This window comes from Ipomoea nil, unplaced genomic scaffold, assembly GCF_001879475.1.
Source record: "Ipomoea nil cultivar Tokyo-kokei standard unplaced genomic scaffold, Asagao_1.1 scaffold2926, whole genome shotgun sequence".
In the NCBI taxonomy this organism is placed as follows: domain Eukaryota; kingdom Viridiplantae; phylum Streptophyta; class Magnoliopsida; order Solanales; family Convolvulaceae; genus Ipomoea; species Ipomoea nil.
In genome coordinates, this window is record NW_017619354.1 from 3,463,041 (window position 1) to 3,483,499 (window position 20,459).

Consider the following 20,459-nt stretch of genomic DNA (forward strand, 5'->3'; position numbering starts at 1 on the left):
ATCTGTAATTATCATTTAAAAAATATATAATTATAAATATACACCTATAGTTACAATAATATTTATGCATATATTAGGCTATTTCTTATTTGACTTTGAATATGTTAAATAAATTTTAACTATTTTGAATCTGACCAATTGATTATAATTTTCTTATAGACTTCTAGTCTATTATTATTAGATTATATTATTAATTATTAATAATTTACTTTTGTCAACAACTTGAGAGGGCCTAAGCTATATATTTACACATATTTATTTATTTATACATATAATAACTATGTACACATTCACATAGTGTCGAGAAATGTTGAGGGGATCAAGGCACACACCCACTAGCCCATTGATTATAAGTTATTAATGATGTGCAATTGCAATTTATAAGAAATTAAAAATCTTATTATGGTATATAAACTAAAGTTGTATGACCCCATGCATAATTTGACAAGTTGAATTGAAGTTTTTTTTTTTTTTTTTTTAAGTATGTACTAAAAATAATAATGGCATGTCAATGACCTTGTGATCAAGTGACATGAAGTGACTCTGCCAAATGGAAGGTCATATGTTCAAACTTTACTAGAGGCGGTATTGACTATTTGTGTTTCAATAGGTTAAGAAAGTATATTTGAACAGATCTCACCATTATGTACTTACATATTTATTAATTATTATGATTACATTCATTATCATATCATTTTACTTATTACCATCTTCCATCTTTTATACCCACATTTACTTATATAAACACAACTTATTTTCTTACGCTTAAAGTTAGACTTATTCACATTATCAAAATTAAAACTTGGACTCTACACTTAGTTTTAGATTTTGATTAAACTCAATAGATTATTGTTTCGAATATTTTAAATAATGTTATATCGTAATACAAAATTAGTCCGAATATCAAATATTGAAATTTCACATATATTAAACTTCAAAGTAAAATGTAAATATATTAAAGTAATTCAAATGAACATATCGAACAATATTTTAAATATTAGCTAAACAATTATTAATATTATTTAAACAAAATTTTAGGTGAACTTATTTATTAGGTTATTGGTTTGAATATATTTTTAGTTATGTTATATTCGAATATAAATTTGGTTCAGATATCAAATGATTTTTTTTACATATATTAGATTTAAAAATAAAAAATATATTTATTCCATTTAAACCAAACATATCTAAAAATATTTTAAATATAAGGTATAAAAATCACTTAAAATTAAACTTGTGTTACTTTTATAACGTTAGTCTATAAAAGTAAATTTTAAAAATTGAGTGTTAATAAACATTTTTTTCTAAAAAAAACAAAAACAAAAACAAAGAATAAAAAATAGGAAATGAAAACATTAAAAAAAAACATAAAACATAAAACAATTTCATGGAGTAAACAGACCCAAAGAGACTTGTTTTATACGCACGAACATCTTAGCAATATACAACTTCTTCAACTCTCATGATTACTCTTAAAATCCCCTACTTTTAGTTGATTAACTCTGACCAACCATTTCTTTAATGTATGTTATTAATTATTATTATGAAATAATTGATTTATCACATATGAATTATGATGTATATTATATTAATTCGGATAGTCTCAAATAACCCAACAATTAATAAAATAGTAAGAAATAGAGATGAGGAGAATGAATGTAAAAATAAGGATATTGGTCATAGAGATAAAGTTATATTAAGACTATGTAATACTATTACAAAAGAGTGAATGATGATGTCTTAATGAGACAAATATGAGTGTTTTTATACTAAACCGCGCTCCAATCGCTCCCGCAAGAAAAAAAAAGGCGAGTAGTTTGAAGAGCTCGGTCTTGGACTTCCTCAAGGCGTCGAGCTCAGCCTTGGATCTCCTCAAGGCACCGAACTTAAAGTTTCGCCTTGGACGGTGCCGAGGAGCTCGCGCATGGGACCTCTGAGGTGCATTTGGCTTGGGACTTTCGAGGTGCCAAGCTCAGAATTTAGTCTTGGGTCCAAGTTTTGTAAGTGATTGTTATCCACAAATAAAATGAAGAGACGAAGTCTATATCTTAAATTACTCCGTATTTAATTATGAAAAAATGATTTTGTAATATGGATCCAACGTGGCATTTGACGATGGCAATGCGGTATTCCATGTAAGATTGACAATTTGCCACGCCTATAGTAATCCTCAAATTTTCATTCTGTTTTCTATTGTGTTAATGTTTCTTTCTTTCTTTAGTGCGACTTTCTCTAGCTGCGTTGAAGGATTTGGGGGTGGGGGGTGGAGAGTGGGGGCGGGGGTGGTGGAGCCCATACTGGTCCTCATCTTTGCTGGCTTCAAGCTCTCCATGGTTGGTTTTTAATGGGGTTTGTCTGCTGAGAGAGACCGGAGTTTCAGTTGGCCCAATCCAACCAAATTACATAACCACCCAATCGCGCTCTCTCTCTCTTTCTCTCTCTCTCAATTCATAACTCCTTTTTTTTCCACTATCCTCTCTGAATTATCTTCCATCACTCCGCCATCGTCTTCACGCTTAAAGTGAAAGAGGAAAACGTTTCCATCAACTGCACTGCCGGCGATTCTTGATTTGATTGGATGAATCAACAGATCTAAAATCTTCCGCATTCGGATCTTCTCTATCAATTCCAGAGGTGATTTATTTTTTATTTTTTTTTAAATTTAATTTACCACGCATTTGATTTCAGGGTTTTCGTTGTAAAAGTCGGAACTTCTGGATTTGAACTGTCTGACCGAACAGTTGTGATGTTGAAAAAAGTGAATTTTGGACCCTCTTTTAATCTTAATTTTAGTTTTTAACTGGTTAGAAGTCCCCACCCCACCCCACCTTTTGTGTGGCCGTTGAATTTTTTGCGATGTTTTTTGCGGCTGTCTTAGTCATGATTTTTATATTTAAGAAGAAGAACCAGAAATGAGTTTTGCATCTTTACACCGTCCCAGTTGGAAGAAATGTAAAGTTGATTTCCTCAGCTGTATTTGTTTATCATTTGCAGGATCGCTTCATTGGAGTTGAGCTCAAGGTTTTCCATTTCTTTCGCTTTCCCCTGTTGTCGATATTGTGATTGGTTTGTAGTAGTGCACAGTATTTGAATTTTGGGTGGAGGAACATCTGCACTGCACAGTTGAAAGCTTATCTGTCCACTATTAAGCCGCGTCCTATTAGATGAGACGATTTTGGAGGGTGGTTTGGGTGAGATGAGGGATGTTATCTGGGTTGATGAACTTCTTGAGGGCCTGCTTCGGGCCAAAGGCAGATCTATACGTCCGCTCCAGTTCTGATGCTGCTGGTCGTCAAGACGGGCTCTTGTGGTATAAGGATACAGGCCAACATTTCAATGGAGAGTTTTCAATGGCTGTAGTTCAAGCAAATAATCTGCTTGAAGATCAGAGCCAGCTTGAATCCGGCTGTTTGAGTACTCAAGATTGTGGACCATATGGTACCTTTGTTGGAATCTACGATGGGCACGGAGGTCCTGAGACTTCTAGGTTCATCAACCAGCATCTTTTTCAACACCTCAAGAGTAAGTTTCCTGAAATGAAATCTGGATTTTGTTCTGTTGAATTGAACTGCCCTCATAAGTGTTAATGTCGTTTTGCAGGTTAGAATGAATTAAATTTCTTTCTTATTTTGTTCACTATTACATTAAGTAATTGAAATGTAATCCCAGATTGAAAAGCTTATGAAGATGATTGTATTTCAAATCGAATATTCTGCTTATTATGTAGTGCTCCTTACCAATATGACTGGTTAAAAGATTTAAGTTTCTTGTTTGGGCACTTTCTCATGATTGTTTGGTTTTTAGGTCTTGACGCGATTGCTTCTTCTGATTATGCAGGGTTCACTTCCGAGCAGCAATCTATGTCAGTGGAGGTGATCCGAAAGGCATTTCAAGCAACAGAAGAGGGCTTTACCTCTGTAGTCTCCAACCAATGGCCCATGAAACCACAGATTGCTGCTGTGGGATCGTGCTGCCTTGTTGGAGTAATCTGCGGTGGAACTTTATACACTGCCAACCTCGGGGACTCCCGAGCTGTTTTGGGGAGAATTGTCAAGGCAACCGGAGAGGTACTTGCTGTTCAACTTTCAGAAGAACACAATGCAAGCGTTCCATCTGTAAGACAAGAGCTGCAATCTTTGCACCCAGAGGACTCACAAATAGTAGTTTTAAAGCACAACGTCTGGCGTGTCAAGGGCTTGATACAGGTGAATTTCGTTCAGTCTTGGTAGTTTATATTGTGCATCTGTCCAGTTTTAAGTATCTTTCTACTACTGTCATTGATTTTGCTGCCAGGGAGGCTACTGCAATATTTTAATGTCTTTGCAATCACGACTTCCCCCTTTTTGTTTAAAATTTCTATCTGCCAGGCTTGTTACAAGTCACAGGACTTTTCTTTGTAACAGAATGAATTGGTGGAATCCAATTTTTTAAAGGTTCCTCTACCTTTGGATCTTCTGGGACTCACCCTCTAACTTCAAAAGTAGCACATTTGAACTTGGCCAAAAGTAATATCCTCAGAAGATGCTTATGGTGATACTTAAATGTGTCCAAAGAATCTATAAGATTGGTTTTGTGAAATATTCAATTTGATCAAGCCATTTCCATTATACTTCAAAGCTTTTTGGTAAACAACACATGGTTCTGTTGCCTAATTCCTTTTATGGAAAATATCTCAGTGCCTTTTGATTCGTACTGTTATATACTTATATTCAACTCATAGTGTATCCCCACTCTCTAAGTAAGTCTTCCCAACAGAATGAGCTTCCTTTCTGGGAATATAGGAATTTCTGATGGGAAAATGCAATTGTATGCTCTGTATGATTTTTCACCCTTACTGTGAAGGGTGATACTGACTATGTTCTGGTTCGGATCATTGTATCCGTGAACTGAATTGAAATTTGATTCTATAGGACTCTGATCACTAACAAAACAGAATCCGTGATGCAGATCTCAAGATCAATTGGTGATGTGTACTTGAAGAAAGCGGAATACAACAAGGAACCTCTATATACCAAGTTTCGCCTCCGTGAACCTTTTAAAAAGCCCATACTGAGCGCAGATCCATCAATTTCTGTACGGCAATTGGAACCTGACGATCAATTCATCATATTTGCATCAGATGGTCTTTGGGAGCACCTTAGTAATCAAGAAGCCGTCAATATTGTCCAAAACAACCCACGCAATGTAAGACATTCTATTTTCATCTCTGGGAAGAAGTTAATTTTCACATTTATGATAAAAACAAGTAATGCTTCTGGGCATGCATGGTTATGGTTGATTGGTGTATTACTGTATACACTAAACTTACTTACAATTCAACTTATCTATTTTCAGGGGATAGCTAGGAGGTTAGTGAAAGCTGCATTGCAAGAAGCAGCAAAGAAAAGGGAAATGAGGTACTCGGACTTGAAGAAAATAGAGCGAGGAGTGCGTCGCCATTTCCACGATGACACCACCGTGATTGTTGTTTTCCTTGACTCAAACCTCGTGAGCAAGTGTAGCTCAATCAAGAGTTCTAACCTGTCTGTGAAGGGGGGCGGCGTGAGCCTGCCTCCAAACAGTCTTGCTCCTTGCGCCACTCCGGCTTAATTTAAAGCTTGGCCAAAGTCCGTCCTGTAATGTTTGTTGTACTATTTTTTCTCTCATGAATACCAGGTATCCTTTTTAAACGTATATGATCAGGCCAACAATTGTTTAATGTACACTGTAACCTTTGACACCAACTAATCGTTCATGTTCTATATTTTGTATTCGAAGACTCAAACATTGACACAATAGTTGGATTCCAGAATTGATTGAAGAACAACAAAATGGGTAATCAGTCCAAGATCAATGATAAGTAGTGTTAGAGTTTTGCAGTTTTCTTGGCTCTCACACACAAATTTGTATTCAAATGCAAAATTTCTCATTGGCTTGGCTCCAGAACAGAAAAGCAAATAGAATATGATTCTGGGCAGGCCAGTGGAAGATTGAAGCTCATTGAATTGGATTTGTATACCTTAACACATTTGCTTCAGCATATCCACGTCCACCCATTGCAATCATTACTGGAGACGAAGCTGAAATCTTTTTTTTTTTTTTTTTAAATATGATAACCTTCACGTCAGCAAACTAACAGCTAAATATGTCACTTTTGGTGGTTCAATTGTATCATTTGGCCCAATTGTATTTCTTTTTTAGTTCAATACCTAATTGTATTCAGTCTTTAATTCTAAATTTAATTTTGATACTCAAACTAAATGCTCCTCAGTTGAAAGTATAAAATGAAATAGTAAGTGAGTAGTACAGTACTACTTTAGTAATTATTATTAGAGAATGCTATTCATCCCTCCAATTTTTTCCTCTCCAATTTTTCTCTCCTTACACGGCATATTTTAATTGGGCAATCAATTTTCTTTTTAATTAATGGTGAGGTCACTCAATTCACGAGTTTGTAGAAAAAAAAATATCATTTTCCTTATTATTATGAAAAAAAATGAGGGGAAAATAAAATAAAAGGACAGGCCAGAATTCAACTAAACATTGATTATTATGTGCAGTGATACCTGCACCAGAAACCGAAGATTGATCTCGGTCTTGAGTCTTGTGTTAACCAGTGCAGCAGATACAGAAAACGAAAAGAAAAAGAAATGTATGCTTTGCGGACGGTTTTGGCTTGCCACCCGCGTAAACTGAGAAATGGATTTTATTGCCGGGCAGTGGAGGATCAACCTGCAGCTCAATCCAACCAACGCCCAAACAAGAAGAAAGTTGTCGTCGTTGGGTCGGGCTGGGCAGGTCTTGGAGCTGCTCATCACCTCTGTAAACAAGAGGTACGCTATATATCATGCCCCGTATATATGTGTTATTATATCCTTAATGAAGTACAGTACAGTTATCAAGAAAGCAAGAACCTTTATGCTAAATTTCATGTGTAGTGAATGATATTTGGTTGGGATTTCAGTGCTTTGACGTGATGGTGATCGAAGGCGGATATGAATTTGGACCCAAGAACAAGTCTCTTAGTCCAGACGATATTGGTATTCAAGGTTAGTATCATTTTCTTGAATTTAATTACTTCCATGTTGAGGAATTCCAGCAGGTTTGGAAGCTCTAGAGATTATTTATTTATTTATTTAAACACCCGTTCAAAGCAAGAAGGCTAATAGGTCAGAGTCGAATTTGTAACCTAATGGTTACTAAATCATTAGCCCGACCAACTTGGTTGGTATTGCCCCATTTTTCTGCTTTCATGGATAGGAAAATTGACTAAAATGGGAAGAATAGGTTTGGCTTGGACAAAAAAAGGAAGATTTTGAAGTTTGGATAAAAGTGGGTAAAACTAATTTGGAAAATGTGTTTATGGGTCAATTGATAGAGCTCTGAATAGCATTCAAAATAGTGTTAGATTACTATGATGTCTCATTGGATCTTAGTAGCATGTCTGTATTGTTTTCAGGTTTCTGGTATCCTTATAGGAATGTATTTAATGTTGTTGATGAGATTGGTATCACACCCTTCACAAACTGGATCAAATCTGCACAATATTCACAAGAGGGATTGGAGGTAAATTTTTACTACTATTCTCTCGATAGTTTGATGCTATGGCTATGCACCAAAATCTGAGAGTTATTAATTGTGGGCTTGTGAACCTTTCAATTCCTTCCTTTTTCTATAGTTGTTTGTCATTCTTCTGCTTTATTATTATTTTTTCACTGTTGGGTTTGTTCTTACTATCTAAAGAGTTTGGAGCTAATAAATTTATCAATAAATGTTTGTCTAAATTTCTTCTATATGAAGCATTAGTAATCAAATCTTTAGTGTAATGGCTCATATGGTGAAACCTTTAAATGCATTTGAATGTTTTAACCATAAGATGTATCTTTCAGGTTAAATTTCCAATTTTTCTAAACGAGCGTCAGATGCCCACTCCATTTGGAACATTACTTTACAGTCAGGTATATTATATATGTTTCGCCAAAGCTCAATGAAAAGTTAATTTCCTTATTGTTCGACCCGAAAAACTAGACACTTTCTTATGGATTCTTATCTTATTTATGTAGTTTGATCGGCTTCCATTGATTGATCGGTTGACTTTGCTTCCTCTGATGGCTGCAAGTATGTTTGATTAAAAGATTCATCTGAATATGCAGGAGATACTTGTAGAGCGACTGTAACTTTTCTCGATCATGTATAAATATTCTTGTTCTGTTTGCAGTAGTAGACTTTGACAACACTGATGCTGCATGGAACAAATATGATTCGAGTAAGTGGACTTTGTGATATCTCTGATTTCCTTCATGGAGTTATTGCATTCGCAAGCAATAAACACATTTAGTCATTATTGTTAAGTTCCTTACATAGAGTACCACGTTTAGTTACTGCAAGGGAACTTTTGAAACAATTTGGTTGCTCCGAAAGACTCTTCCGGAATGTGGTTGGTCCATTGCTTCAAGTGGGTTTATATGCTTCAGCTGAGCAATGTAGCGCTGCTGCAACTCTTGGAATGCTATACTATTATGTTCTTGCTCACCAGGTTCGTTTGGTTCCGGACAAATTGTGCCTGGAAAAGTTGCACTACAAAGATGTCAAAACATTGCAATTTCGAATACTTTTCCTTTTTATGCGTTATAACTTTTTTCTTTTTTGGGGGATTTTTGCAGAAACATTTTGACTTTGTATGTTGTCGTGGGGGAGTTAGAGAAAAAATATTTGAGCCCTGGATGGAATCCCTAAAGTCCCAAGGTTGTAAGTTCCTAAAGGGTAAAAAAGTCACCGATGTATTGTTAGATGAGAAATCAGGTCGTGTTTCAGAAGTAGTTTGTGAAAAAGAGAGCTTCAAGGCTGATGCTATAATACTAGCTGTTGGAGTCTCCACTCTGCAGGAAATTATCCAGAACAGGTATTTTTCATCTAAAACAACTGCCTTTAAAACTTGCGTTGTTTTACTTTCCGATTATTTATTCAATTAAGAAAAAAAATTTAAAAAGAGAATAACTAAGAATTCTAGGCATTCAAATTTGTGAAAAGGTTAAATGGAGAAGTAGGTTTTGACTGTAAGTTTCACCGAGGTTTTTTGTTTACAGTGCAACTTTATGTACAAGAGAAGAGTTTCTCAAGGTTTTGAACTTGGGCAGTATTGATCTACTTACTGTTAAACTGCAGCTCGATAAGAAGGTGCACCCTAAAATTTTTATATAACAGTTAACCAGTTTCTGCAAAAACTGAAATGGAGTTCATATTTACTGTCTTTATGTTCGACCAGGTGAATATACCGTATGCAAGCAATGTCTCTTCTGGATTTGACAATTCAAGCGCATGTGCTTTTTTTGACTTGAACGCCATCTATGATGACTGTAAAGATAATCCATCCACGATGATTCAAGCCGATTTTGTGAGAACCCTATTCCTCTTTTGCATTTTATTCTGCTGGCTACTTTTTGCATCTTAATTATTTCTGATTTCTGTATACCATAATTTATAATTAGTGCAGTATCATGCCACCGATCTGTTGCCCCTAAAGGATGAAAGAATAGTCGGCAAAGTAATGTCTTGCCTATCAAACTGCATTAAGGACTTCGAAAATGCAACAGTGATTGACAGAGAAGTTGAGAGACTTCCAAAATCGTTGACTCATTTCTTTCCTGGTAACTCTCTATTTGTCTCCCGTATAGTTAGATGATTACTTGAAGTGCGGTCTTGTTGGGCGGAGACTGGTGAAGGGCCAAGTCAACACCAAGGTAGCTAGAAGGATTGTTGGGCGGAGGTCTGACGGGCCAAGTCCAGTACCCTGTCTCTCGAAAATGTGGCAGTATAAGGAAATAAACTGAGACTTTTTTGAAATATTGAATAGGCTCATACAAGTACATGATGCGTGGTTCGACATCTTTTCCAAACTTATTCATGGCTGGAGACTGGATCATAAACCGTCATGGTTCATGGTCACAGGTTGTAATTCTTGAACTAGTACATTTTCTCTTACCCATCACTTAAGTTCCATCATATATTCATATTGTCACTAACTATCTCCTCCATCCGTGAACTAAAGGAGAAATCGTATGTCACGGGACTTGAAGCAGCCAACAGGGTGATCGACTGCCTGGAAGAAGGAAGTTTCGCAAAAATAATTCCTCTCGAGGAAGATGAGCCTCACGTTGAAGCTCTACGCAGTCTTAACAGGAACATCAGCGAGATAAGAGGCCAGTTTCCATGGTCTACATTTTTTCTCCAGTGACACTTCTTCCTTTTGCTTTGATATTTGCAGTGGGGATATATTTAGCTGCCCATCAAAACCTCACATGATAGTATTGACTGTATTATTGAATTCATAGGCACAATGTTTCATCTACCATAGAAAAATATTTTCTTCTTTTATTGAGATAACTGTTGCATGTATGATGTACCCATCCTTGCTGTTCTCCTATTGTAAAAAGTAATGGAAATGATAACATAACCTAATGATAATCACTTGTAGGCATATGTTTTTGTTTTTTTAAAAAGAAATTATTTGTGTAAGGCATATTGTCTGGAATGTGTGCAAATACAAGTAATTTCATGGTATCTTTACCGAATCTTACAACACTTTATCATAATTTAAAAAAAAAAAAAAAAAAAAAAAAAAAAAAAAAAAAAAAACACCCAAGTTACTTAGTTGTGCTAATAGCTTCCATGAACCAGTTGAGTTGGTCACTTGGTCATGCAATTTGTTGGATAATCACAAAATTTTAAATTTAATTTTGATTTAAGTGAATCAATTATATAAATTTAGACTTATTTATGGCTTCCACACAAAATAGTGGGAAGAAAACAAGAAATGAAATGCTTTTGGTTTTGAATTATGACACTAGTGCTGTATTTGTTTTCTATTGGAAACTACCATTTGTACCAAAACTCACATTTTTTAACGTTGTTGTACCATGTCTGGTAGATATAATAATTTTCTTTTATAATTTTTTTTGGTACTATTGACTCAATTATAAGGTAGTATCTGTTCTATACTTTTTCTAACTAGTGCAGTTTAAAGAGTCAATACCCCACTACCGGGGTTCGATCATGTGACTTTTCCTCAAGGCGAGTCAAGGGGTGCTACAAATGTGTCATCTGAGCACAAGGTCTTTGACCTTTTATAATTATTGATCATTTATAAATTTACTAATAATATTGGCCATGTTTGATAAATAGTTAGTCTATCAGTCAATTTTGATTTATTTGACCACTATTAATTGTTTGGTTAATTAGCTTTTTGTAACTCCAAAATGCTAACATTCAAAAAGTTGTTCAAAGCAACTTTTTTAGTTAATTTTTCTAAAAAATAAATTATATCAAACAGCTATCAACTAACTGCTAATTTACCAAATACTTTTCTACAATCAACTAATGTTATCAATTAGTTATACCCTCTAATTAACCCAATTAACTAACAACTAACAACCATTTACCAAACATGGCCATTATGATTTTTTTTTGAAATATAATAATAATATTATGAATTAATAAAATGATATCATGTTAATATATACACCTTTTATTTCAAATTCTTTTTATGCAAGTAGTTTTATTAGGAAAAATGCAAGCTCAACTGTTCGCAGGGTGAATTTTGTCATAAGGGCACATGAACTTTTATGTAGGGACATTTGAACTTTTATATTATGGAGTAATGATTTTCAACAATTTAATTTTCACCTACTAAAAATAATAGAATCAATATTTTAAATAATTATGCCCCGGGGCTTAGCATAGGGAAGCCCAAAATTATGAAAGGTGTGGAATGTGAATTGGTCAAGGTTTGACTGATCCGATTATGCGACCCGCAATTTGTTCGGATGAAGTCATGTGAAATTAAGATTAGTCCGACAAAATTATGATTACCTAAATATTAAAAAATATTTTAAATAGTTTTTTTTTTCTATAAAATGTAAATTTAATTTCTTCTTAATTCTTTTTCATATGGCCCAATCCAACCAATGAAATTAATATCGTATATCTGTGCGGCTGTGCTGTGCTTGTGCCTGAAGGAAATATACGACGGTATCTTTTGCCAGGCCTCCCAATCGTGAATCTCGTGAAAGATAAATTAATGCGTAAGTACTCCAGCACCCTGAAAAATCGGTTTTTTTTTTTTTTTTTTTTTTTTAAGAAAAAAAATTCATTAAATCAAATCCAAAGATAACACATTATAAAGAGTTAATTTTACTAGAAGTTCTTTATCTTTTGTGACAGTTCTAAATTTATTCTCATGTTATTATTTTTGTCATTTAACATCCCAAAAATAATTATTTTTGAATACTTTTAGTTATTCTCATGACTTTTCTTATTTTCAGTAAGGGTATTTTTGTCTTTTTTTTTTGTTATTTTTCTATGTAACCTCTTATTTTTAATAACCATAATTTTCAACCGATTTTTAGTAAAGTTCTAAATCAATTAAATCTGTTGAAACCGGAAAAAAAAATAACAAAAGAAAAATATGAAAGGACACAAATGCACTTACTAAAATAGAAAAAATCACGAGAAAGACATTGCGAGCTAGTTTCCCACTCCAAATAATCGAGAGAAATTGTTCACGATTAAGAGAATATTTATAGTGCAATTTTAATATTATTATTTGTAGAATATAAGGATGCATGTTTCATGTACAATTCTATTAAGATTAAAAAAGAGTTAATTCCACTAGAAGTCCATTGTCTTTAGTGACAATTTTAAATTTAGCCCCTAATTATCGTTTTTGCCATTTTACATCCCAGACTATCGTTTTTTGGACATTTTTAGTCATTCTTATGACTTTGTCTATTTTTAGTAAGGGAATTTTTGTCTTTTCATATTTTTTTTGTTATTTTTGCGATTTCCAACCGATTTAATTGGTTTAGTACTTTAGGTAACTTCTGATTTTTAGTAACCATATTTTTCAACCGATTTTTAGTAAAATACTAAACCAATTAAATCGATTGAAATCAAAAAAATAACAAAAAAAAATATGAAGAGACAAAAATGTTCTTACTAAAAATAAAAAAAGTCATAAGAAAGACTAAAAGGGTCCAAAAAACGATAGTCTGGGATGTAAAATGGCGAAAACGATAATTTGAGACTAAATTTAAAATTGCCACTAAAGACAAAGGACCTCTAGTGGAATTAACTCATTAAAAAATATTTATAGTGTAATTTCGATCAATATTATTATTTAGAAATTATGTAAAATAATAACTAGCTAGAATTGTATTACGGATAAGAAAGTATTTATTCTGTAATTTTAATCTAAATTATTGCAACTTAAATGTTATTATTTGCATAGATAATGATGTATGTTTCATGTACAATTGTATTAAGGTTAGGAAATTATTTATAGTGAAATTTCAATCAATATTATTATTTGGAGATTCTGTAAAATAATAAGTAAAATTGCATTACTAGAAAAGTATTTATACTATTGTTTTTTTTTTAAAAAAAAAATTATTGCAATTTCAATATTATAATTTGAAGAAATACGGATGCATGTTTCATATACATTTGTATTACCGTTAGAAAAGTATTTATAGTGTAATTTTAATCAACATTATTATTTGTAAATTTTGTAAAATAATAAGTAGAATTGTATTACGAGTAGGAGAGCATTTTTTTTAATGATTCTTTTCCATTATTATTATTATTATTATTATTATTATTATTATTATTGTAAGTGTTTGGACTGGAAGTTGCAAAAGTAAGATTTTGTTTTTATTCTTCCAAAGGTTGAACCCCAATCTTAAGATTTTGTTTTTATTAATAGTATAGATATAGATAGTATAGATAGATTACTTTGCAGGAAAATATATGTATTGCATTATTAGGATTAGTAATTTTAATTTAGAATTGTATTACGAATAGGAAAATAGGAAATAATATATTGTATTAGGAATTATATTACCATGTACAACTGTAATACGAATAGGAATTGTAATATTATATAAACATTAATTAATAGTATAAGAGTGTTTGGGATGGGAAGTTAAAATGGAGAATTTTATTTTTTATTAATAAGTATAGATTGTTAAGAATATCTGTCTATTTCTAGCTAGTCATATTTTTGTAGAATTTATTATTTATTATTATACACTGGTAATTCACCAATTCGTTATCTCCTTGTCCATTGGATCTCATTTTCGTGTCTCGCTCTCGATCTGGCATTAGAGAAGAACAAACGAAAAGGTACTGTGATTTCTTTCCATCTCCAGATCCTTTTTCAAACCTTCGATTTTCAATCATTTGGTTCATTGAAACGCAATTCTGGATCACATGATTGGGCTCCTGCGTATCTCCTTATTCGTCAATAACTGCTTCTAACTTGTTTTCTCACTGATTGCGCCTATCACTGCTGATACAGAGTCTGTATGATTTGATATCTATTTTTCTTACTTTTTATTAGTCGCTTCCATGTTGAGTAAATCGTCTCTGTGATTTCACTCTCTGCATATATGCGAAGTGTAATCGTGTGTTTGAACTGAGCTAGGTTGATCGGTGTGATATGACGGAGAAATGTGAAATGTTTAGATGACCGAATCAAGTGTTTCTTACCGTATAATTTTGTATGATTGACTATTTGCAGTTTTGTTGGCTTTTCAGTTTCATAATATGGGTGTGGCGGATAACAGTATTGGCATGGAGGAGGGAACTCTGGAGATTGGCATGGGTGAGTTCTCAATTCTGCGTAGATATGAGATATAAGTGCCAGTTCTGATACTTGGAAACCAGAAACTTAATCCAGTATATAATCAATGATGGAATTATATTCATTGTGACTAACAAACTCAGTTTGGGGGGTTTGACTTTTTAATCAATTATGTATAATATCTTCGAAGATTATTCTTCAAATTCAATTAGAAGCATTGAGATGAATTTTGTATTGATATATCTTTGCAGAATATAGGACTGTCTCTGGTGTTGCTGGGCCGTTGGTTATCCTGGACAAAGTGAAGGTCATCATTTTGTTCTTTCGTACATTCTGATCTTTTTGTTTTTATGAGCTTCCTTGATACTTCTATGTGTTTATTATGTACTGGACTTTGAACACAATTGTATGATGTCACAGGGACCCAAGTACCAGGAGATTGTTAACATCCGTTTAGGAGATGGAACAACCCGACGTGGACAAGTTCTGGAAGTTGACGGGGAGAAAGCTGTTGTTCAGGTTACTTATCTTTAGCCATGTGTAACTAACACTTTCTAGGCTGCCCTTTGTTTGTTCTTTGATTTGTATTTTGTACTTAAAATTCAATCCTCTTAATTGATTATGTTCTCCTTTTTGTTTAACCAGGTCTTTGAAGGAACTTCTGGAATTGACAACAAATATACAACTGTTCAGTTTACAGGGGAGGTATACTATTTCTCCTTTCATATGTTATCTGTTTGTTTTGCTACAATAGAACCCAAAAACAAAGGAAGATTGCTTGTTGAACATACTTCTCTTCCTGGAATTCTGATACACACCCAAGGGATATAGGGTTGTTACTAACACACCCTCCAACAAGAGTTTTAGGCTCTTGTCCGGCTGCTACAGCTATGCTAGAACTTACAATAGATTATTGGATGCCCTCCTCTCTTGAGGAGGTTACAATTTATACTGCAAAGCAGAAAATAAATATAGTAAAAAGGAGAGAATTGAGAAGCTGATTTATTTCTGCCAGGTTCCATGATTTAAGCTTCTCCCCTGATCTGTGTGCTGATTGTTTGATTTGCCCGATTTGCTGTCCAGATTTCCTGATTTCCCTTCTTGTGTTGATTCCTTTTTTTTTTTTTTTTTTTTTTTGCGTGAGTAAACCACCCATTCCCTTGGGTGTGTATCAAATTCGTATGATGCAGAGGCCATGAGCATTGAGTTCAACCTTTTCTATAGAAGTTCAAATTAAAGATTATTATTGAAACTTGCTATAAGTTATTACATTCACTATCCTTTAAATAAGTCATGCTTGAAATTTTGAAAATTTTCTTGTTGTTTCCCTTATCTTCTTTGTTCTTCTTTAGCCAAACATTTTGTTTTGTTGTTCTGAGAAGCTCTGTGCCTATACTACAGGTTTTAAAAACTCCTGTGTCGCTGGATATGCTTGGCCGCATTTTTAATGGTTCCGGGAAACCCATTGACAATGGTCCTCCTATTCTACCTGAGGCCTACTTGGATATTTCTGGTCAGTAATTATGGTTCTGTCATATGGATTTAGTTATTATTTCTTTTTGTACTTGGATGTGACTAACTAGACTAACAACTTCAGGGAGTTCTATCAATCCTAGTGAGAGAACCTATCCAGAAGAAATGATACAAACAGGAATTTCAACAATTGATGTCATGAATTCAATAGCCAGAGGACAGAAAATTCCTCTATTTTCTGCTGCTGGACTTCCTCATAATGAAATTGCTGCACAGATATGTCGTCAGGCTGGTTTGGTGAAGCGTTTGGAGAAGACTGATAATCTTCTTGGTGTAAGTAGTCGTGTGCGAATAATTTACTGTGCAGTTTTGAGATGGGTGTTGTGCAGCAATTCATTGCACCAGTTTCTTGGTGGATGGGTGCTCATACTCTTGCTTGGTGACATTTCATAGTAATGTCACACTTAATTTTCTGCTTGATGTAACAGGATGCTGAAGAGGATAATTTTGCCATTGTCTTTGCTGCTATGGGGGTGAACATGGAGACAGCACAATTTTTCAAACGTGATTTTGAGGAAAATGGATCCATGGAGAGAGTGACCCTTTTCCTAAACTTGGTAATTTTTTGAAATTTACCATCGGCATGTGTAATTAGTTTGTACTCTTGGAATCTTCAGCTTGTAGCTTAAGATGGTGGCAATTTATCTCTGCTTTATGCTTTCACCATGCAGGCGAATGATCCTACAATAGAACGCATTATTACTCCCAGGATTGCTCTGACAACTGCAGAATATTTAGCATATGAATGTGGGAAGCATGTTCTTGTCATATTGACTGATATGAGTTCATATGCTGATGCTCTTCGTGAGGTATTTCATATTAAGTGCATTATGAATCTGCTATGTTTAATTCATTTTCAAGGACCTGAATGCGTTACTATGCCCTGGCCAAGTTTTCCGATTACCTTTCCTTCATTGCTGGTACAATGTAAGGGGTTAATTATTAATTGGTAATGCAGGTATCTGCTGCCCGAGAAGAAGTGCCTGGAAGGCGTGGATATCCTGGTTATATGTATACTGATCTTGCTACAATCTATGAGCGGGCTGGGCGTATTGAAGGACGAAAGGGCTCCATTACACAAATTCCAATTCTAACCATGCCTAATGATGGTAATATTTCAGTAATTGTTATTTCCTTTTTTTTTCTTTTTGAGTTTTTCAATTAACATTTTTCTGATATTTGAACAGACATTACACATCCCACTCCTGATCTGACTGGTTATATCACTGAAGGGCAAATATATATTGACAGACAGCTTCATAACCGGCAGGTAAGGCTGTAACGCCCTTGTACCATAGTGGCAAAAATTAGAATTTCATAATGGTTTAGTGCCTTCTATTCAGTTAATTATACACTTCAGGTATCAGCTAAGTACCTAAGTACTTACATACTGAGAAAGAACAGACTGAATGCTAATAAATACCTGTGCCACATGTGTTAAGGTCTTTTCCAGGAAGTGTGGCTCTTGTTGTTTTGTTGCTTTATTGTTTGCGTTCATGACCATAATAAATAATCATTAAAATTACTAATCATTTCTTTTGGACACGTGGTGGCTGAATTAGGTCAAGTTATAATGCCTAAAATGTAGCTATTGTCATGTGGCATACTTAATTGCCTTGTAACTTTCATCATATTAGCCTTGGAGTTGGCTTTGCCATTAGTAGCGTTGAAAATATACATGTTCTAAATGGATATTGTGCTAGTGAATCTCAAACAGTGTTTGTTTTCCCAAATGTAACAGATATATCCACCAATCAATGTGCTTCCATCTTTGTCTCGTTTGATGAAGGTAATTTCATATCTTTGGTTACTGTGCTCTACTTTATTATGTATTACCAGACGAGATAGAAACAAGCTCTTTTTTTTTTTTTTTTTTTCTTCTTCTTCTTCAGAGTGCTATTGGTGAAGGTATGACTAGGAGGGATCATTCTGATGTATCAAACCAGGTAAATATTAATTATTACTTATTAGTAAAATATGTTTTGCTGTTTCTTATCTACTGAAGCCAGTTAAGTTTGTTATTCATTCATGCCATCTTATTTTCTAGTAATTTTGAAATGTTTTGCGTTTCTTGACTTTTAGCTGTATGCAAATTATGCCATTGGGAAGGATGTCCAGGCAATGAAAGCTGTGGTTGGAGAAGAAGCCCTTTCTTCTGAGGACCTGGTATGTGTTCTGAAAAAAAATAAATTATTTGTGTACTTAATAATGATAAACTTGAAGGTAGAGATCTTAACAGAGAGCTGTTGTTGAACATAACAGTTGTATCTCGAGTTTCTTGACAAATTCGAGAGGAAGTTTGTTACTCAAGGAGCATATGATACACGCAACATCTTCCAATCACTTGATTTAGCATGGACACTACTTCGAATTTTCCCCCGTGAGCTTCTTCATCGTATCCCAGCAAAGACCCTGGATCTATTCTACAGCAGAGACACAGCTAGTTAAGGGTTAGAGAGCTTTGTACTCTAGATTATCTGCTGTGTGATTGCCTGCCTTGCTTGAGCGTTACTTTATGGTGCTTTCTTAGCTTGTCGATCTCTTTCTCGTTCAATAATAAAAGCTTTCTTATAAAATGAGTGTACGAGCTCTTCTACGGCGTTAAGACACACATTCATATTCTTTGAGACCCAGTTAAATTATGTAATCCGTTTCTTATTTTTATTTGGTTTGATTGTGACAGTCCATATGTATTAGTAGATTTTAAGTTATGTATAATGTTTTGAGTTTTTATGTAATAAATTTGAATAAATAATATAGTTTTTTAAGTAGCATCTAAATAATAAGTGGCGGGCTCGTTAATATTATGCTCCAAAAGTGTAGTTTGTAATCCGTTTCTTATTTTTATTTGGTTTGATTGTGACAGTTCATATATATTAGTAGATTTTAAGTTATGTATAATGTTTTGAGTTTTTATGTAATAAATTTGAATAAATAATATAGTTTTTTAAGTAGCATCTAAATAATAAGTGGCGGGCCGTTAATGTTATGCTCCAAAAGTGTAGTTTGTAATCCGTTTCTTATTTTTATTTGGTTTGATTGTGACAGTTCATATATATTAGTAGATTTTAAGTTATGTATAATGTTTTGAGTTTTTATGTAATAAATTTGAATAAATAATATAGTTTTTTAAGTAGCATCTAAATAATAAGTGGCGGGCCGTTAATGTTATGCTCCAAAAGTGTAGTTTGTAATCCGTTTCTTATTTTTATTTGGTTTGATTGTGACAGTTCATATATATTAGTAGATTTTAAGTTATGTATAATGGTTGAGTTTTTATGTAATAAATTTGAATAAATAATATAGTTTTTTAAGTAGTATCTAAATAATAAATAAGTGGCAGGCTCGTTAATGTTATGCTCCAAAAGTGTAGTTTATGGAGTTGTAGCATTTTTCAATTTCATAGCATAGAGATTTGTATTAAGGCTCTTTTTTTGGCTGAGTTTGTTTAGGAATTGCTTATTTTAAGCTAATAATAAATTATAAGCGCAAATTAAGTTAGTAGCTTAACATTTGTCACTTGTTACCCGTTGAGTTAATGAGTAAGTTATTTATACTTATTTAACTATGATTGTATCTTTAAAATCTATCATAAAATTTTATATAATCATATGAGTTCTATAATGTTTTGAATATGTGCTACTTTTAATCCTTTGAGTTTGTGACAACTAAATAGTGCTATTATTTTAAAAGTTGGGGTCCAAATATGATTGATTTAAACTTGAAGAAGGAAATACACAACAATAGAGGGACTAAAATTAAAATTAACTCATTTTATATGAATATCGAACTCCTCACTTTCCGCCAATTAAATTCCAAAGGATAAGAACTAATTTTGGCATAAAGTCTTAGATCATGTCAAAGTACTCAAATTAGCATGCATATAGCCTATTACTATTCTCAAAAGTGTACATAGCAAAAACATGTTTTCGTTAAGCTTTTGGAATGCCAAGGATAAAATAATAATTACACAAAAGGCCAAAATTAAGTAATCATTATGTTTTGTTCAAAGAAATACAGTTTAGATCATTACTTGGGGATAGGGGTCCATATTTTGATGTCATTCTTGATAGCACTGCTGCTGCAAAGAACTGTGGTATGAGGTTGAGATTCTATGCAATTTACGGCATTAAGACGCACATTTATATTTTTTGAGACCCAATTAAATTATGTAATTAATTTCTTATTTTTATTTGGTTTGATTGTGACAACCCCTATATATATTAGTAGATTTTAAATTATTTATAATGTTTGATTTTTTATGTAATAAATTTGAATAAAATAATATAATTTTTTAATTAGCATCTAA

General features: G+C 33.4%; 3 protein-coding genes across 7 annotated transcripts; all 3 read left to right on the plus strand.

Moving 5' to 3' along the window:
• Positions 1–2,224: 2,224 nt before the first annotated feature.
• On the plus strand, positions 2,225–5,806 carry LOC109162109 (probable protein phosphatase 2C 46). Its single transcript, XM_019310800.1, has 5 exons — positions 2,225–2,634; positions 2,995–3,522; positions 3,838–4,205; positions 4,948–5,184; positions 5,335–5,806. The coding sequence occupies exons 2-5, from the start codon at positions 3,204–3,206 to the stop codon at positions 5,587–5,589; spliced, it is 1,179 nt and encodes a 392-aa protein (XP_019166345.1). The 5' UTR covers positions 2,225–2,634; positions 2,995–3,203; the 3' UTR covers positions 5,590–5,806.
• Positions 5,807–6,473: 667 nt separating this feature from the next.
• Positions 6,474–10,458, plus strand: LOC109162020. 3 transcript variants are annotated; one of them, XM_019310657.1, is made up of 13 exons: positions 6,474–6,812; positions 6,944–7,028; positions 7,439–7,545; positions 7,869–7,937; positions 8,043–8,097; positions 8,201–8,245; positions 8,358–8,515; positions 8,643–8,881; positions 9,066–9,156; positions 9,245–9,373; positions 9,473–9,626; positions 9,833–9,927; positions 10,028–10,458. In XM_019310657.1, the coding sequence occupies exons 1-13, from the start codon at positions 6,630–6,632 to the stop codon at positions 10,211–10,213; spliced, it is 1,596 nt and encodes a 531-aa protein (XP_019166202.1). In that variant the 5' UTR covers positions 6,474–6,629; the 3' UTR covers positions 10,214–10,458. The 3 variants fall into 3 exon arrangements, with proteins under 3 accessions (XP_019166202.1, XP_019166201.1, XP_019166203.1); XM_019310656.1 differs by having other exon boundaries at positions 6,475–6,812; positions 8,198–8,245; XM_019310658.1 differs by having other exon boundaries at positions 6,725–6,812; positions 6,936–7,028; positions 8,198–8,245.
• Positions 10,459–14,049: 3,591 nt separating this feature from the next.
• On the plus strand, positions 14,050–18,957 carry LOC109162021 (V-type proton ATPase subunit B 1). 3 transcript variants are annotated; one of them, XM_019310660.1, is made up of 15 exons: positions 14,050–14,157; positions 14,572–14,638; positions 14,869–14,924; positions 15,038–15,136; positions 15,263–15,322; positions 16,019–16,130; positions 16,215–16,423; positions 16,579–16,707; positions 16,822–16,959; positions 17,109–17,259; positions 17,338–17,420; positions 17,892–17,939; positions 18,043–18,096; positions 18,233–18,316; positions 18,413–18,957. In XM_019310660.1, the coding sequence occupies exons 2-15, from the start codon at positions 14,581–14,583 to the stop codon at positions 18,596–18,598; spliced, it is 1,467 nt and encodes a 488-aa protein (XP_019166205.1). In that variant the 5' UTR covers positions 14,050–14,157; positions 14,572–14,580; the 3' UTR covers positions 18,599–18,957. The 3 variants fall into 3 exon arrangements, with proteins under 3 accessions (XP_019166205.1, XP_019166206.1, XP_019166207.1); XM_019310661.1 differs by lacking the exon at positions 14,050–14,157 and adding an exon at positions 14,186–14,337; XM_019310662.1 differs by lacking the exon at positions 14,050–14,157 and adding an exon at positions 14,186–14,333.
• The last annotated feature ends 1,502 nt before the right edge of the window (positions 18,958–20,459 follow it).

Bases quoted from the DNA above. Each gene is read 5' to 3' on its own strand.
- LOC109162021 (XM_019310660.1), top strand. From the start codon at position 14,581: ATGGGTGTGGCGGATAACAGTATTGGCATGGAGGAGGGAACTCTGGAG. The intron at 16,708-16,821 runs GTAATTTTTTGA...TTCACCATGCAG, and splicing joins TGACCCTTTTCCTAAACTTG to GCGAATGATCCTACAATAGA. The intron at 17,940-18,042 runs GTAATTTCATAT...CTTCTTCTTCAG, and splicing joins CTTTGTCTCGTTTGATGAAG to AGTGCTATTGGTGAAGGTAT.
- LOC109162109 (XM_019310800.1), top strand. From the start codon at position 3,204: ATGTTATCTGGGTTGATGAACTTCTTGAGGGCCTGCTTCGGGCCAAAG. The intron at 4,206-4,947 runs GTGAATTTCGTT...TCCGTGATGCAG, and splicing joins GTGTCAAGGGCTTGATACAG to ATCTCAAGATCAATTGGTGA. The intron at 5,185-5,334 runs GTAAGACATTCT...ATCTATTTTCAG, and splicing joins TCCAAAACAACCCACGCAAT to GGGATAGCTAGGAGGTTAGT.
- LOC109162020 (XM_019310656.1), top strand. From the start codon at position 6,630: ATGTATGCTTTGCGGACGGTTTTGGCTTGCCACCCGCGTAAACTGAGA. The intron at 7,029-7,438 runs GTTAGTATCATT...TATTGTTTTCAG, and splicing joins AGACGATATTGGTATTCAAG to GTTTCTGGTATCCTTATAGG. The intron at 7,546-7,868 runs GTAAATTTTTAC...TGTATCTTTCAG, and splicing joins ATTCACAAGAGGGATTGGAG to GTTAAATTTCCAATTTTTCT.